The 18,317-nt window shown below is 40.3% G+C and overlaps 2 protein-coding genes across 7 annotated transcripts; both read left to right on the plus strand.

Annotated features, from left to right (window-relative positions):
* The first annotated feature begins 1,633 nt into the window (after positions 1 to 1,633).
* Positions 1,634 to 9,641, plus strand: LOC104103330 (uncharacterized). Of its 6 annotated transcripts, none has more exons than XM_009611226.3 (5): positions 1,634 to 2,260; positions 3,566 to 3,666; positions 3,766 to 5,745; positions 8,161 to 8,350; positions 8,809 to 9,641. In XM_009611226.3, the coding sequence occupies exons 1-5, from the start codon at positions 2,209 to 2,211 to the stop codon at positions 9,405 to 9,407; spliced, it is 2,922 nt and encodes a 973-aa protein (XP_009609521.1). In that variant the 5' UTR covers positions 1,634 to 2,208; the 3' UTR covers positions 9,408 to 9,641. The 6 variants fall into 6 exon arrangements, with proteins under 6 accessions (XP_009609521.1, XP_009609522.1, XP_009609523.1 ...); XM_009611227.4 differs by having other exon boundaries at positions 1,635 to 2,260; positions 3,566 to 3,654; XM_009611228.4 differs by lacking the exon at positions 1,634 to 2,260 and adding an exon at positions 2,800 to 2,934.
* A 3,802-nt stretch (positions 9,642 to 13,443) lies between these two features.
* On the plus strand, positions 13,444 to 13,866 carry LOC104103335 (uncharacterized). Its single transcript, XM_009611235.2, has one exon. The coding sequence runs from the start codon at positions 13,444 to 13,446 to the stop codon at positions 13,864 to 13,866; it is 423 nt and encodes a 140-aa protein (XP_009609530.2).
* The last annotated feature ends 4,451 nt before the right edge of the window (positions 13,867 to 18,317 follow it).

Here is an 18,317-nt window from a genome sequence, read left to right on the forward strand (position 1 = left end):
ATAGGGCAAGGATAGTTTTTTTCATTAAAAAAGTTGGAGCTACATTTACCTTTGGTTAAAATAACAACATATTTATTCTAACTTCTCCCTAGAGTTAATCACATTCTTTTTATAGATAAAATTAGGTAATTTTTTTTATTAATTACGCTTTACATGAAAAAAAAGAATTACAAAAGTCGAGTTGATCTTGTTTTTTAAGTTACAAACATCAAGTTTATTATCCCCATTTTTGACAGTTTTAGTTAAAAGTTTAGAGAGAGAATTGGACAACACAATTTTAGTAGGAAAGTGGTTACTCCACGCCCAAAGTGATTTTTTTTTCCCCTCCTCCGGTGTTTTGTATCCATATTGAGGCCAGATTAAATTCGAATCGCATTGAAAAGTTCCATATTAAAAGATAAAACGCTCTTTAACAAAGACGACTTTATACCTAGGACTCAAATCTGAGACTTGATTAAAGATTCAAAGCTCAAGTGTTTCTACGGAGATTTACCAAAATACTAAAATTATTTACCTTAGCATATATTTTTCCCAATACTATTGATAATGGACTTCCCTTTTTGAAAAGTTCGACGACTTTAATTACTTTTGATTCCGCACACCATTAATATTTGGGGTTGGAGCTAAGTATGTCATTAGGAAGTTATTTTATTATTGCATTTACTTGGTCAAAATTGGATAATAAAGTCAAATATGTAGTCCTCGACAATAAGTGAAGATAAATACTTTATGACTTTATCTACCTGATGTATTTGAAATTTGAAATTGACAAATAAAGGAACCAGAACAGGAACGTTCCTTTAAGGCACAGTACTAACTTTACTTCAAAGGGAAAATAAATTGGTATTTGTTGCATATAACTGATAAATGCATGGAGGAACTTATGAATAAATTAAGTTCATAACCGAATTAGAGGGATAAATTTACCCCAACAAAGTAAGAAAATTATTTGAACTTTGGAAAGGGTAAATATGAATATTTTCGAACAAGAGGAGCAAGTTAGGTCATTTTTATGTAAAATATTTTTCTCCTGTCATATCTAGATATCCTGTAAAGTGTAAGTAAGAGACTTGCATCTTTATTCCTCTTTTTTTTTGTTTGAAAAATACAGGATATGATTGCATACAATACATCTTTGTGGTACGATCTTTTCTCGGATCTCACGCATTAGTGCATCGAACTCTCATTTTTTTAAATTTTTTTAGAAGTTATCACTAAAACTTTAGAATGAACATAATTTGTATTAATAGATTAAAATTGATTAAACATCTTTATTTACTGCAATATTTTCCAAAAGAATCAAAAATTAGAAATGTTAAAAAAAAAAAAAAAGATGAAGAATCGTAATACAATATTCCTAAGCCCAAACCAAAATTTGGTTAGTAATTAACCAAAACAATCAACAAACTAAACATCTTTTATTTAAAAACCAAACACGTGCTGCCAAATAATTTTCCAAATAAATTCAGGCTTGAAGTCATGGCAAAAATAATAAAATAGTGTCAGTCAAGTGACGTGGCGTCAAAACTTAGCACGTAGGTCCCACTAACCCCACTACACTCTATTCCACCCGCGCAGATAGGGAAATAGCGAGTCCTCCGTATCTCTCCCACTGTGTCCCGTTTTGTCCTCACTTTTCCCTATTTCAAAACTTTTGCATTTCAAAATCTCTCTCTCTCTCTCTCACACACGCACACGCAGTTTCTCTGCACCCAAAATAAACTCATAGCTTAGCTAGAATGATAAGTCCCTCATTAATGTCCACCTCTCTCCCTCTGTCACTGTTTCTCTCTCTATACGTATTTACTCTCTCCCTTGCTTTCTCTCTCTACAATGTGATCCGTTAATCACAATTTCTCTTTCTCTCTCACACCCACACACGCACACACACTCTCTCTGTGTTGTGTCAAAGTCTTTTCAAAAATGATGAAGCTGTGAAGAAGAAGAAGAAGAAGAAGAAGAAGAAGAAGATAGAAAGCTTGAGCTAGGGTTTTTAATTCCTTTTTTTTTTTGTTGAATTTTTGAAATGGAGCTGGTGGTGATTTTCGAGGTTGTCACTTGCTTTTTTCCGAGATTTACGATCTAATAAAAAATTTCCCTCTCTCCTCTTTTCAAAATCCTTTTAACTTTTTTTTTTCCTCCTTTATTTTTTTGTTTTTACCTTTTGTTCCCTTGCTGTCTCCCGAGCTGGATTTTTTTTGAAAAACAATGGAGAAAAGTCGTCATAGAAAGTCCAGAAGTGCTTCGGGAATTATGGAAGGTAAATTTTCTCAATTCTCTCTGATTTAACTGTTTGCTAGAATTACTAGTAATTTGCTTTGATGAGCTGAATTTTGTGGATGAACAGAAAAGTAATAGTAATATTTACAGTGAATAAATTGTTTTCTGAAAATGCGTCTTTGTATTCGGAGAATTGGGTGAAATCTGGTTGCCTGTTTGACCAAACTAACAAAAGCTGAAAAAAAGGGAAGATGATTTAATGAATTTATTTTGTTTATTTATTTACTCTTACATTTTGATAATTTAGCTGTTGTAAACTTTCTCTAAATTTTCCTTTGTGTATTTGAACGGCAGAAGTTTAAATGAATCTCTCCATTTTTTTCTGATGATAATTTATTAATTTTTTTCCTAAGTAAGATTTTCTTCGTCTTATGTATGCCATTTTTAATAGTAGTATTTAATTTGGCAAGCAAACACCGATTATGTGGCATAATTGACTCTTTCTTTATCAAATCCTCTTTCAAATTTACTTCGTATCCTTTTTCTTTTCCTTTTTCTAGTGAGCTCGGTAGATATTTTTATTTCAAAATTTTCTATTTTTAAAGATGAAATAATACTTTTAATGTTTTTTTTTTCTTTTCATTTGTCTTCTTCTTCGATGTCGTATTTTATCTCGATAATTGCTTTTCTCCTTGTTATGTACATACCCATGAGGTATGGCTTTAGTTTTCATTTTTAAAACATTTTTGGTTTCCAAATTACTTTTTTCCAGTTCTTACTTTAATTAAAGTTAGATGTTTTCCATGAATGATTAGGCCCCTTTATGTAGTGGCAACACCATCATTTTGTTTTTGTTCTAATTTTTTTTTTAATCATTATGTTAAGCGATGGGTTGATTCACTTATAGCTATTCTGCTTAACCCTATTGTAATTTACTCTCTTCCTTGATGTTCACTAACATAAATTCCTGAAAGATTTAAGTTATATAACAGTGTAAAGTTTTTTTTTACACTATTAGTTATTTTAACCTATAATAGCAGGTTAGTTACAATTTTTACTAGTACCAATTAATGCTTATCAAGAGATTTACATGTAATTACCTTATATGTTACTAATCGTGTAAATATTTTTTATGCCGTCAGTACACAAAACCTAAACCCATTCTTGAATGGTGCTATTGGTTTGCTTTTGTCTGTTTATTCTTCCATAGCTATCTGAGCATGTTAGAAATTTTACTGTTTCTTTTAATATACTCAGCTTGAAGTTTAATCTGAGTTGCAGCTACCTCTCTTTAATTGGTGATTGCAAAGCGAGTACTGACATTGTTACTTGATCCCGTGTCCAGGAAGTAGACTAGCTCAGAAACAGATTGCTACACCAAAAGTGGCTCTAAATTCTCGTTCCTACTGTGATGGAACTGCTAGGGGAGATATGGTCAGCCAATGTGTATAGATATCAGCCTTTTTGTGGGATATCTCATGGTTAATTAGTTCTCAAATAAATTAATAGTTTTAGCTGATTTACATTAATATTTTCTACCTGTAGATTATGCTTGATTTAGAGAAGAGCTCTTCCAAACGAGTTACTGGGACACCAATTAAAAAGTTGCTTGCAGAAGAGATGGCAAAAGAAGAAGTCGAATCAAAGAGAAGGCCACCCAGCATTGTTGCCAGATTGATGGGTTTTGAAGGGATGCCATCTCCGCAGCATATTGGCAGACAACAAAGAAGGTTATCAGACAACTGCCAACATAGAAATGAACAGGTAGATCCCAGGAGGAGGAGGCAGCTATTCAATGAACAATCTAGTAAAAGAAGTTCCATGGAGCATCAAGAATTCAAGGATGTGTATGAGGATTTGGAAGCATCGCATGTTGCCAATCGTCGTCATTCATCAAGATGGACTGAAACCGGTAGATTTGCTACTCCTGATATGGCACTTATACAGCAGAAATTTATGGATGCAAAACGTCTTTCGACTGATGAAAGGTTTCAGAACTCAAAAGAATTTCATGACACTCTTGAGGCGCTTGAATCAAATAAGGAATTATTGATAAAGTATCTTCAGGGACCAGATCCCTTGTTTGTGAAGCACCTGCAGGATCTGCAAGTTGACACTGCTAGTTCTATGTGCAGTCACATAGCAGTATTAAAGCCGTCAAATTCTGTGAAATATGAAGGCAGTGTCAAATCCTGCAAATCTGGTAGAGGCGGTTCACGTAAACAAGACATCAACTTGCAGAAAGAGCGCATTGATGGTCTCTTACTCCAGTCACAGCATCGTCATAGTGGACAGAATTCCCAAAAGTCATCACCGATTCTTTCTGAAGGAAAGGAGGAAAATATTCTTCCAACAAAAATTGTTGTTCTAAAGCCGAACGTTGGGATAACACAAAGTGATATTACTTCTGTTCCATATCAGCCTGACGTGAGGAAGCATGCACAACATCCTCGTGCTTCACCTCGGGGAGCAGGACTAGAGGAAGAGAAAAGTTCATCTAAGAATATGGGGATATCAAGGCCCAAGTCAAAAGAAGCAAGGGATATTGCAAAGGAAATTACGAGGCGGATGCGGGACTCTTTTGGGCCTTCTGATGGTGGGGATGGATACTTTAGAAGTTCTGGTTTTAAAGGATATGCTGGAGATGAAAGTTCTTGTGATGTGTATGAAAGTGATTCGACCGGTGAGTCAGACATTACAACTTTGTCTGGTAGGAAGTCATTTGGCAGGGGTAATCTGAAAAAATCTTCATCTCAAGGTTCTTCCGAAACATCAGTGGGCAGGGAGGCAAAAAAGAGGTTGTCTGAGAGGTGGAAGATGACTCAATATTATCAAGACATTGAAATGGCTGGTAAGAGTAGTACACTTGGTGAAATGCTTTCTTTACCTGATGGGGGAACCAAACCCGATCATTGTGATACCATGGTGCATGTTGAAGAATCCACCAGCGAACTTGGTGGCAGGAAAGGAACTGCTGAATGGGATTTCCCTTTGGGTATTAGTAGTAGAGATGGTTGGAAGGATGTGTGTATTAATGATTCATCAGGATACAGGTCAACTTCTCCGCCTTTTGGCAGCAAAAAGCATAGAACCAGAGGACGACGGGAAGTTTTTTCTAATAAGCAATCCTCAATTCCCAAAGATCCCGTAAATAGGGAACAGTGTGTAAATCACCGCAGAAGTAGGTCCTTGGATGGTATGCTGAATTTGAGAGATGAATTCTTATCCAAAGACTCTAGATCTAGCAAGAAGAAACTTCATTCCTGTCATCTTGGTAGTGACTCCTCATCAAAAGGCAAGCTAAGCCAGAGAATTGATATGAACCTAGAAAAGAATCAATCTGAGAAGCTGCCTGTAGCTTTGCAGGTGCCTGCTGCAGATGACATGCGTTATACTGATGCTTCGGATGATGCTGAAACCGAGGGTATAACCCTGTCATCAGAATATTCTATTGAGATGCTTCAAAAGCTACCTGCAGAATGTTGCAGTGCTTCTCCTCTTAATCAAGAGGTTTCAGTTCCACAGGTTTGTTTATTCTCGTGTAGATGTTTTACGTCTTCTCACTTAAACATAGTTTCCATATCTTTTTCTTCCTTTCTCACTAGCTGTATACCTGTTAGGTTACCTTGCTTAGCCTTGGCTTTGATATGGTAACTGATGCGCTTTTGATTTGGCTATAAGTTTTGCATAGTAAATTTTCTGTCAGTTGTGTACTTGTGTTTTAGAGTCTTCGTAGGATGTTGGTGTTTTATGTTCTTTGGTGAATTTTCCTTATTTGGCGTCCTATTTCTCTGACATTACTGCTTTCAGAAATGGCCACAATGACTGTTTGGTGAAGTAGCATGGCCAGCACTAAGTGGCATCTTCCTTAATCTGTAATATTGAGACAGAAAATTTATGGGTTCTGGCTGGAGAATTTCATATTGAGATGATGTGTTTTATGAGAATATGTTAGCTGAGAAATCTGATAGTTTTAAGCAATGACTATATACTAGTTGGGGGGATACAAGTTTCATGTCTCCTTTTTACAGGTAGCTTTAGAAAATGATTTCTGGATTTATTTGATTACACGTGCAATTGACCACTTCCTTTTTGAGGTCCATAGAATGAAGAACACCTTTCGTTGTTTAAGCGCATATGACCAAAAAAGGAAAGTGCTTTTAAGTAGGAAATAATCAAACATAAATGGTAGTATCAGTTTTCTGCCAATTATTATCTTAAGAGGAACATCCTCTTAGATAATGTTAAAGCTGAAAAATTGTCGATGTTTATTGCTTGAAAGTAGTTGAAATACATGTGATTGTTTTCTAGATATAACAATATTATCTGGAATTTCCTTGATTAACTTCATGGGTGACCACTTTGCAAGTGACTGAACTGACTAATCAAGTACTCCAGTTTGCATTTTCTTAGCTTAGGCTTGACTAGTCTTTTTGTAAGCCCAAACTGACATGGCTACTTTGCAATCTCTAGTCTTTCTAGATATAACAATATTATCTGGATTTCCTTGATTAACTTCATGGGTGGCCACTTTGCAAGTGACTGAACCGACTAATCAAGTACTCCAGTTTGCATTTTCTTAGCTTAGGCTTGACTAGTCTTTTAGTAAGCTCAAACTGAAATGGCTATCTTTGTCAAAAGAAGCTCGAAACAGTAACTAGCTGACTGGGATGGTTTCTGGTCTATCTTAGCCAATCATTGTGATTTAGTGCTATATAATGCTTTGCACACACTAACATGTTGATACCTTAAATTTCTGCCTGTGTTTTATACACTTTACTACTCAAAAAGCAACTTTATGGTGTTTTTTATTTACTGACAAATTTGGTGCCATCGGCCACTTCAATAACACTAAAGATGAAGCCTAATGGGAATTGGTTTGTGTCATGATTATGGTAGAACTTGAAGGGTGCATTTGTATTAAAAAGACCTAGGAGGTCCGGGGAAATTAAGCCACTTTTTTGGGGGAAGACAGCTTAGATTCCTGTTTAACACTTCTGATTTAAGGTTTCCCATTTTGGACGATGCAGATTTTCAAATTGATTGTATATGGTCACTTACTGTTGGATTTTCTGTTTCAACAAGCTGAGAAATTGCTTATGAAATGCTCTTTGAATTGGAGATATACATTGAATAATTTCAAGTTGGAGGGTATTTGTATGTGTGGTATTTGATCCAGATGTTTCAGACATATCGCTATATAGCTGGTGTAATTGATATGGCATTATTCTAGAAGGAATTGACACGCCAGTCTTCCATTTTTGTCTGTGAGACATTATTTAAGTTAACACTGTGAGCGGATGGCAGGTAGAATGGTTTTCCTTGCATCAGCTTTTACTTGTAAACCATTTGTATCTTTCGTACCTTTTCTAAACTGCATGTATTAGTGCTGCCTCTTTCTCTTTGTCCATTGCATAATTACTCATCAGGAAGTAATAATGTGTACAACATTTACTATGTTGCCTATTAGTTTGTGCAAAACTTTCATGCTTGGATCAATTTGAAAAGCTTGTGATGCTGGTATCATATGTATGATGTACCAAATGCACGTGTTACAAAATGGCAGGCACTGCATACGTTGATCGTGCTGAATGCACATTAAATAATATAGCACTCCAAACACATTTATTTGGGGTAAACTTTGCCTATTGTTATGTTCTATGGGCATAGATAGACGATTAGTCCTTGGAGTAAAAGGATGTCTCTGCTTTTCGTTTCTATGGTGTTTATAACGAGATGAGTGATAGTTTTTCATTTTAATTGTTTCCAGAAGAGTAGTAAGCTTGCACCAAAAGGGTGGGCAGACTGCGGAGTGTGGTTAATTAGGTCTTTAAAACACCAAAGATTTATTAGTTTGTATGTTTACAGTACTTTTCTATTTATGTTTTCTGAGTTTCAAGTCTTTTTTTTATCTTATATGTGGAGCTTTCTGTTATCTAGGCAGTACTTCCGGAACCACCACCTGCAGCAGCTTCTGTTCTTTTGGAGTATCCTGCACCTGAACCTGAGTCATCAGTGAGCTCCAAGGAGGCTGATCATCCTAGTCCACTTTCAGTTCTGGAGGTTCCTTTTACCGAAGATGTGTCTTCTGGTTCAGAATGCTTTGAGAGAGTTAGTGCTGAACTTAATGGTACGTCTGATTTCTTGACCATTGCAATTATTTGCAATATGCTACTTCCAATCTCCAATATCTGTCATGTGTAATTGTTATAGTTCGTAACATTCAGATAAGCAAAATAATAAAAGGAGAAGACTCTATGCTTATTAACTGCAGACTTACTTTTCTGAGGCATTTCAAATCATCAAACACCTTGTGTATTCAATTGACCGGGCGCACCTCGGATGATGAATTTTTTAATCTGCATCTTTTATGCTTTAGCTACTCACCAGTTGAAATTGCTACTCTCCTTCCCGAGATGTCAGTTTTTTGCATTTGAATGATGACAATTCTAGTATTTGAGCCCCTTATTGCCATTCTCATCATTGTTATTGTTATGTCTTCTTCTTGTTCTTATTATTAAGTTTAGTAGATTATCTTTGTCCCCGTATTTTGAGAGTTATTTATTCACATACTTGTAATCTCGCCAGAGCTCCGGATGCAACTGAAGCTCCTCAGAATGGAGTCAGAGGCTTATGCTGATGTAGTAGTAAGTGATGAAGAGGTTGAAGGACCATCAGCTGAGGCCTTTGAAGACAAGTGTAGTTTAAGGTCCCAAAGCTGGCAAACTTCTTACACATTAGATGTGCTCACAAACTCTGGCTTGAGGGCATCCGACCCCGACACATTCGTAACATCTTGCCACTCTCTGGAGTCTCCTTTGGATCCCTGGATTTTTGACAACCTTGAGAAGAAGTACACTGATGAAACATCTGGACCGAGATATGAAAGGCAGATATTGTTTGACCGTATAAACTTGGGTCTGTTGGAGATTCTCAGGACGTATGTTGATCCTTGCCCGTGGGTGAAGCCAATAGAGGGTATTAACTGGAAGTGGCAGAAATATGGGATGATGAATATGCTGCAGCAACTGCTGAGAAGCCATGAAAGTATTGCAAATGCAGACACGCCCGCTAATATTGTCGAGGAGATGCATTGGCTAGAACTCAAGGACGACATTGATCTGATAGGCAAGGAAATTGAGAAATTGTTGATAGAAGACCTCATAGTAGAAGTTGTAACTATGTAGAGGCAATCTAGGTAGTTTCATATAACAAAAGATCCAAGGTTTTAGGAGATAACTAATAAAATACAAATGTTGCATCACCTAGTATTAACTATAGTATAGCTTGATGATATTAAATGCCAGTATCGGGCACCTCTCATTACATGAAACGTAAGCATTCTGAACTTGATTTCTGTAAGTACAGCAAAATGCATTTCTAACCTGGCACACGAATCAAGCAATTTGATATTCAGTTCGTATCTAGTTTTCCTTTGTATTTCCTTGTCTGGGCTGTGGAAAAGGGAGCAAGACGATAAAAGCAGTTAAATCTTTGTGAAATATACAACAATATTAGCTAGTAATATGTCTACATTGGGTGAACTGTGCTTTACCAAACTACATTATATATACACGTGCACATTTCCATGGACATATTGCAGAAGAGGGTCAGGTTCCCAGTCAGTAACTAAATAATATCAATTTATTGAGGTATTTTTTCTTAAAACTAGGTAACCTGCATCCGCTACCCTTTGGGTGTGCTCTGAATAAACTCCGCTTCAGTCCAATAACTTACAAATCACACTGTACTACGTAAGCCCCGTAAGATGAGCTCGACTGAGAAAGCATGTTGGGGATTTCGAACCTGCGATATCACATTTGGGAGATCTCTTGGTAAACCAACTCGGCCATCCTTGCGAGTTAATTTCTAGTAGTTATTATTCGGTGGTTTGGTTGCGAAGTAAGAAAGACGTATTGAAGACTCTATAACATGTCCACGTTTGATTTTATGTTCGGTACTCTTTATTTTATTGTTTGAGCAAAATTGGTGTATAAAACTCCGCCTAACTAACTACTTAAAAAAATAAGTTTTACTCTCCTTTTGGTTTCTCAATATTATATTTCTTAGCATGTTTAATCCACATGAACGAATCACCCCACCTAATAATTTATGAAAACTGTATGGGCCGAAATCTATCTCTAGAATACTTAAGTCAAAATGGCATTGGTAACACATTCTCAGGCCGCCACGTGTCGATATGAGCTAATTAACAACGAAGCCATGGTCGAAGAGTCAGCGAAGCCTGGAATCGAGGAGTCGTTAAAGATCGAGGTCGAATACCTTTGACAGAGTTATAACGGCTAGTTTTAAGATAGGACATTAAAAAGAATATTCTAGACTTAAGTCAAAATGTCATTGGTAACACATTCCCAGGCCGCCACGCGTCAATGTGAGCTAATTAACAACGAAAGTCGTGGTCGAAGAGTCAGCGAAGGCTGGAGTCGAGGAGTCGTCAAAGATTGAGGCCGAGGTCGAATACCCTTGACAGAGTTATAACGACTAGTTTTAAGATAGGACATTAAAGAGAATATTCTAGAGGATATTCTTTGCTCTTGTACTATAGGGTTTTTAAGAACATATTCCCAACAAATAGAAGGAGACACAAAGATAGGGGACAAAAAATATTTATTTTTGTAAAAAATACTTTGACTTTAGAAAGAGAAAATCATGTCTCATCACACGCACAAAAAAATAGCCTTTTCACTAAGATTCTTGCTTACACTTTTTCACTAGATCTGAGAATATCTCGGGCACTCAAAGGTTTATTCATCATTCTCGATTGTCAGAAGGAATATTCATTGCTTTCATCCTTATCGGGTGACTCATTTGTATTTATTTACATAAATACCATTTATTGATGTTTATTACTATTTAATGCCGTATTGCTTTTGTTTGGGTTCTTAAATATTAACTATTGTACGCTGTCATAGCTTTTGGGACACATCTACATGCTATTTATCACAGTTTCGGGAATTTCGTCTTTAGGATATTATTTTTAACTGAGATTAACCCTCATTTATATAAATTTAATTAGTTGAACCAAGATCTATATTTTTGGTCAAATAATTTGGCGTCGTCTGTGGGGATTTCTTAGTTAATTTTTTAATTTTCTTTAGATCTACAACTAACGCAAGTCCCTAACATCACAAAACCCAAGATCTATTTCTTTCCTTGTACGTACAAAAACCTACATGGCAGGTAACCAAGGAGAAAGGATGAAGGTAACGGGGGATCTCCCTAGCAACCTCATGAATGCTATCAACGAGAGCTGTGAAACCTTAGGCGAAGACATGATGCCCACTGCCTCCCCTACGCGCGAGAGATCTCCCCTCCCCCCCCCCCCAAAAAAATTGTAGCATAACAAAACCCAACGGAAAAGGAGCTTCCACGTCCACAGAAGAAGGGACACCACCAGCTGTGAAGAAGCTCCTCGAGGCATGGCTGTGATACGCTAGTGAGCGTGCTCAACAGGTCTACTCCAGGCACAACTACAAAAACCGCAGGGCATAGCACGGTGCAACGAGCAGACGAACAATGCGACTGGCCGAATCCTCCAATAACATGTATAAGTCACAATTTTACTAACAGTGCAAGTGACAGCACCCTCACTGTTCTAAAGAGGATGGAGGAAATGGAGAATGAAAACAAAGCACTCCGAGACCAGATGAAAGAACACCAGGAGCGAGTCGACAAGATACCGGGCGCCCCTAAGTTGTTACCAAAAAGGGACGCCGGTAGGTTCGTAGAACAGCCATACAGTGACACAACAGCCCCACATGCCATACCGAACATCTTCAAAATGCCACTCTATCTCAGGATATACGACGGAACGACCGATCCCCAAGATCATATGACCCATTACGTCACCGTCGTGAAAGGCAACGACTTCGCCAAGGAACAAATGTCCTCTATTTTGCTAAAGAAGTTTGGCGAAACCGTTATGGGAGGAACACTAACATGGTACTCACAGTTACCGGTCCATTCCATAGAAACTTTCGAGGAAATGGCCGACAAGTTCGTAACCACACACGCTGGAGCCAAGAAGGCCGAAGCGAGAGTAAACGACATATTCGCTGTCAAGCAATCCTTGGGAGAGGAAATGATGGACTTCCTCGCCCGGTTCAACAGAGTAAGGATGACTTTGTCAAACGTATCCGAGGGGATGGTGGTCGCAGCTTTCCAGGACGGGCTGAGTAGGGATGGTCTAGAAAATTATTGAACCGGCTGATGAAATACCGTCCAACCACGTGGGACGAAATCCATAATGTTTATTGTGCCGAAGTCCGAGCAGATGAGGACAACCTCAACGTACCGACTCATCGACTCATTTTTGTACAAGCCGAGTCCAGGAAAGAGCGAAGGGACAACGTCCGAAGGGACCACCCGGTCTCGTGACCCAACAGGGAACGACACCAGCCATATGTCAGGGCACTCGTCGCACCTTCCCTCCGCTATGATGAAGGCTCGTCCAGGCCAAGGACTGGGACTCACCGAAACGAGAGAGGTATGTCCCCCTTATTATCTACTCACAATTTTTACGTGTCACTTATAGAAATAGTCTATGCCCTTGAGAAGCTCGAAACAAAGGTAAAATGGCTGCCAAAGATGAGATTCGATCCGAACACCAGAAAATCCGACGCCCTCTATGAGTTCCACCAGGAATTTTGGCACAAAATAGAAGATTGCATCGCCCTCTGACAAGAATTCATAAACATGCTGCGGCAGGGACACCTCAAATATTTGTTAAGCGACAAGGGGAGGAACAACTTTGCTAGAGGACGTAAACACCAAGGCCCGCCGAAGCTGCCATCACCAGCTCGTACTATCAATATGATCATCGGTGGTGGCGACGACACCTCTATCATCGGCGTGAAGTGCACCACCACTCACAAGCTCAAGCGGTCTATCACCCGCGAATGGTACGACGGACTCGAAGAAAGTATCATCTTCGACGAGTCAGATGAAGAAGGCTCGTCCAGGCCAAGGACTGGGACTCACCGAAACGAGAGAGGTATGCCCCCCTTATTATCTACTCACAGTTTTTATATATCACATTTAGAAATAGTCTATGCCTTTGAGAAGCTCGGAACAAAGGTAAAGTGGCCGCCAAAGATGAGATCTGATCCGAACACCAGAAAATCTGACCCCCTCTATAAGTTCCACCAGGAATGTGGGCACAAAATAGAAGATTGCATCGCCCTCAGACAATAATTCGTAAACATGCTGCAGCAGGGACACCTCAAAGAGTTGTTAAGCGATAAGGGGAGGAACAACTTAGCTAGAGGATGTAAACACAAAGGCCCACCGAAGCTGCCATCACCAGTTCGTACTATCAATATAATCATCAGCGGCGGCGATGACACCTCTATCATCGGCATGAAGTTCACCGCCACTCAGAAGCTCAAGCGGTCTATCACCCCCGAACGGTACGACGGACTCGAAGAAAGTATCATCTTCGACGAGTCGGATGCCAAAGGTTTGACTTTCCCTCATAATGATGCTTTTGCCATTACTTTACGCATTTTAGATATCGATGTCAAACGTATCATGGTGGATGATGGAAGTGGAGCATGCATTATCCATCCTCGAGTCCTCACCCAAATGAGACTCGAGGACAAGATAGTGGCGCATTGCATCATATGAACTAGTTTTAATAATGCAGTTGAGTGGACGTCAGGGGAAATTACACTCCCCATCTTGGCCGGCGGCGTGACTCTGGAGACGACATTCCGCATCATGGACCAGGCCACCGCGTACAATGCCATAGTGGGATGACCATGGATACACCTCATGAGAACCATCCCCTCCAGCCTATACCAAGCAATTAAATTCCCAACACCATATGGGATATTCAGCATACGCAGAGAATAGCGCATGTCCCGGGAATGCTACCGCATTTCCTTAGACAACACGTCAACCCAACAGAAAAAGACAAAAAAATAGGTATAGCAATCAACGGGGTCGAGGTCGACACAAGGAGGGACCAGGGACGCCATCATGGATCCCGAAATGGTCGAGGCTGCGGATTCGACCATAGAAGACCTCGACCCCATTCAATTGGACCTCAATGACCGTAGAAAAAAGGCTACATCGGCTGCAAATTTTGGGAACGAGGTAAATGCAGTCAATTCTTAATAACTAATGTAGATTTATTTGCCTTCAGCCATACAGATATGCTGGGTATCCCAAAGGAAAATGTCATACACAAACTAAACGTCGACTCATTCCACCCTCAGTACGACAGGTCAAGCCTAAATTCAGCCCCGCCATCAACGATGCAGTCCGCAAAGAGGTGGAGAAACTATTAGAGAATGGCTTCATCAGGGAGTCGAAGTATACTAAGTGGATCGCCAACATAGTGATGGTCAAAGGAGAAATATGGGAAATATCGAATGTGCGTGGATTTCACATACTTGAACAAAGCATGTCCGAAGTATTCATTCCCATTACCCCACATCGACCAACTCATCGACGCAACAGTCGGGCACGAGCTATTGAGCTTCTTGTACGCGTACTCAGTCTATAACCAAATACTTATGGAGAAATAAGACTAGGAGAAGACCACGTTCATCACCCACCAAGGAACGTATTACTATAGGGTCATGCCCAAACGTTTGTGCTGAAAAATACGGGGGCTACATATCAAAGATTGGTTACAAAAATGTTCAAAGACCAGCTCGGCAAGACCATGGAAGTATATATAGATGACATGTTGGTCAAATCCATAAAGGCAGAGGATCACATCGATCATTTGAAGGAAGCTTTCGACATGCTAAGACGGTACGGAATGAAACTGAACTTGGAGAAGTGCACGTTTGGCGTAGCCTCGAGAAAGTTCTTGGGTTTTTTGGTATCACAACAAGGGATCGAGGTCAACCTAGACCAAATCAAGGCTATCGAGGGGATATCGGAACTCTTCACTACCAAGAAGCAAGTCCAAAGGTTGACCGGTCGATTCGCCTCCCTATCGAGATTCATCTCGCATTCGTCTGAAGATGTCACATATTTTTTGGCATACTCAAAAAGGATAACGACCTCTAATAGACTCCCGAGTGTGTCCAAGCACTGCGAGAACTGAAGGCATACCTATCATCACCACCCATGCTTTCAAACCCGAACTTGGGGAGCAACTCCTCGTCTATCTAGCCATCTCCGAAGTAGGGGTAAGTGTATTCCTGACCTGCAAAAACAAAAGGTACGCAATCTCCCATCTATTACATTAGCAAAACACTCGTCGACGATGAGACGAGGTACCCACACCTCGAAAAACTGGCTTTGGCATTGGTCGTAGCTTCATGAAAGCTTAGACCCTATTTCTAGTGCCACCCTATCTCGGTCATTACAACCTTTCACCTGAGGAGCATTTTGCATAAACCCGAGCTATCGTAGAGGCTGGACAAGTGGGCCATCGAGCTAAGTGAGCACGATATCACATACCAGCCACGAACGACGATAAAGTCGCAGGTGCTCGCTGACTTTAGTGCAAAGATAATGCCTGAAGTCGAAAAGGAAGTCGTCCAAGCTTCCCTCCAAACACAAGACCTCTGGGTCCTATACATTGATAGCGCATCCAATGCATCAGGGTCCAGACTAGGACTCGTACTTGAGGTCCCTACATGCCAATATTGCCAGTCCATAAGGTGCCCGGATATGACTAACAACGAGGCCTAGTATGGGGCCGTAATTGCATGGTTGAGGCTAGCACTCAAGTACGGGGCAAAGTAGTTGAAACTCTGCTGTGATTCCCAACTCGTAGTCAACCAAGTCATAGGGACTTTCCAAATCAAGGAACAAAGGTTGCAAAAATATCAGACTGAGATATGCAAGCTATTGTCTGAGTTCGACGAATGCTAGCTTGACCAGATCCCACGTGCGCAGAATGCCGAAGCGGACGACCTCGCCAAATTGGCCGTAGCCACCAAAAGCATCACGGCTGGGGATAAAAGGGTAGTCCACCTCCTCAACTCATCACTAGACCAAATCGAGGTAAGAATAATAAACTTGACTTGGGATTGGCGCAATCGTATTATTGCCTATTTTCAGGACGACACACTCCCAGGCGACAAGAAAAAAGCCAAAAAACTAAGAATGCAAGCAGCTAGGTACGGTCTCCTCCATAGAGACATGTACAAGAGAACTTATGGAGGCCCCCTGGCGAAGTGTCTGGGCCCAAACCAGACCCAGCGCATCCTGGAAGAAGTCCATGAAGGCCATTGCGGTGCTCACTCCGGCAATCGAGCACTACATAGATGCCTTATAGGGGCGGGATACTATTGGCCCACCATGAAAAAGGACGCCTCAGACTTCGTGAGAAAATACGAACAATGCCAAAAGTATACCCCAATGATTCACCAAGAAGGCGAACACCTTTACTCGGTCACATTCCCATGACTGTTCATCAAATGGGGAACGGACATCGTGGGCTCCCTCCCAGCAGGGCGAGGTAATATACGATTCCTTTTTGATTTTAACTAACTATTTCTCTAAATGGGTGGAAGCAGGAGCTTTCGCCAAAATACGGGAAAAGAAGTAATCACCTTTATATAGAGGAACATCATCTGCTGATTCGGCCTACCCAAGGAAATCAACTGTGACAATGGACCTCAGTTTAAAGAAAATCGCTGAATTCTTCGAGAAATGGCATATCAATAGGATACTTTCAGCCCCTTACCACCCAGTGGATAACGGACAAGCAGAGTCCTCCAACAAGTCGATACTAAATATCATGAAGAAAAAGCTGGAGGATGCCAAGGGATTATGGCCGGAAATACTGCCAGAAGTGTTATGGGCATACTGAATAACTCTGAAGACGAGCATAGGAGAGACGCCCTACTCGTTGGTCTACGGGACCGAGGCAGTAATACCAGTCAAAGTCTGAGAACCCAGCCTAAGGTACTCCTATGAAAGCGGTACGGGTAACTATGAGAGTAGAAGGCAGGAACTTGACGAAATCAACGAGCGAAGGGATATGTCGTACATAAGAATGGTCGCCCAAAAACAACAAGCAGAACGTTATTACAATAAGAAAGCAAAGGTCCGTCCGCTTAAAGTCAGGGACTACGTGCTGAAAGCCAAAACTCAAGCGAGCAAAGAACCCCGGGAAGGCAAGATAGGAATAAACTGGGACGGCCCATTCAAAATCACAGCCAAAGCAAACAAGGGTTCATTCCAACTAGAGATAATGGAAGGAAAGCAACTACCAAACAATTGGAACATCAGCCACCTCAAATACTTCAACTTCTAAGAGAAAAGGTGTTCCCCAAGTCGTACTCTTTTTCCCTCACTTGAGTTTTGTCCCATTTGGGTTTTCTCAAGGAGGTTTTTAACAAGGCGGTGAAGGGAACACTTCGAGTCAAAGTACGCGAATGAGAGACTGCTTTTTATTCTTTCATTGCCCGACTTTGCGATACTCTCTAAGTCGAACAATGAAGGGACTAAGTAGACTGGGATTGGGACTAGAACGCCATCCAACACCCAAAACCTGTAACTCCAAGTATGTAACCCAAGCAAAAACGCCGAAGTGATAAGAAACTTACATTTAACAGAACACCTTTTTGTGTTTAAGGTTACGTTCGACCACACTCGAACAACACCTATCGGCCATCGTCCATGTCTACGAAAAGGTTACGTTCGACCCCACTCGAACAACACCTATCGGCCCCTAATCATGATTTAATACTAGGTTGACTACACTCGAATAACACCTATCGGGCCCCGGCTAGAATTTAATACTAGGTTGTGTTCAACCACGCTCGAATAACACACATCGGCCCTCGACCGTGATTTAATGAAAAGGTTATGTTCGACCTCGCTCGGACAAACACCTACCAGCCCTCGGCCACAATTTAAAGAAAGGTTAGGTTCGACCTCGCTCGAACAAATACCTACCAGCCCTCGGCTGCGATTTAACGAAAGGTTATGTTCGACCAAGTTCGAACAAACACCTATCGGACCTCCGCCGCGATTATGTTTGACCAAGTTCAAACAAACATCTATCGGCCCTCGGCTACGAATACGAAAATGTTATGTTCGACCTAGCTCGAACAAACACCTATCATCCCTCAACCGTGATTTAGCGAAAAGGTTATGTTCGA

The sequence above is a fragment of the Nicotiana tomentosiformis genome, chromosome 7, assembly GCF_000390325.3.
Source record: "Nicotiana tomentosiformis chromosome 7, ASM39032v3, whole genome shotgun sequence".
Lineage (NCBI taxonomy): Eukaryota > Viridiplantae > Streptophyta > Magnoliopsida > Solanales > Solanaceae > Nicotiana > Nicotiana tomentosiformis.

Bases quoted from the DNA above. Each gene is read 5' to 3' on its own strand.
- LOC104103330 (XM_009611226.3), top strand. From the start codon at position 2,209: ATGGAGAAAAGTCGTCATAGAAAGTCCAGAAGTGCTTCGGGAATTATG. The intron at 3,667-3,765 runs GTATAGATATCA...TTCTACCTGTAG, and splicing joins GAGATATGGTCAGCCAATGT to ATTATGCTTGATTTAGAGAA. The intron at 8,351-8,808 runs GTACGTCTGATT...TAATCTCGCCAG, and splicing joins AGTTAGTGCTGAACTTAATG to AGCTCCGGATGCAACTGAAG.
- LOC104103335 (XM_009611235.2), top strand. From the start codon at position 13,444: ATGCTGCAGCAGGGACACCTCAAAGAGTTGTTAAGCGATAAGGGGAGG.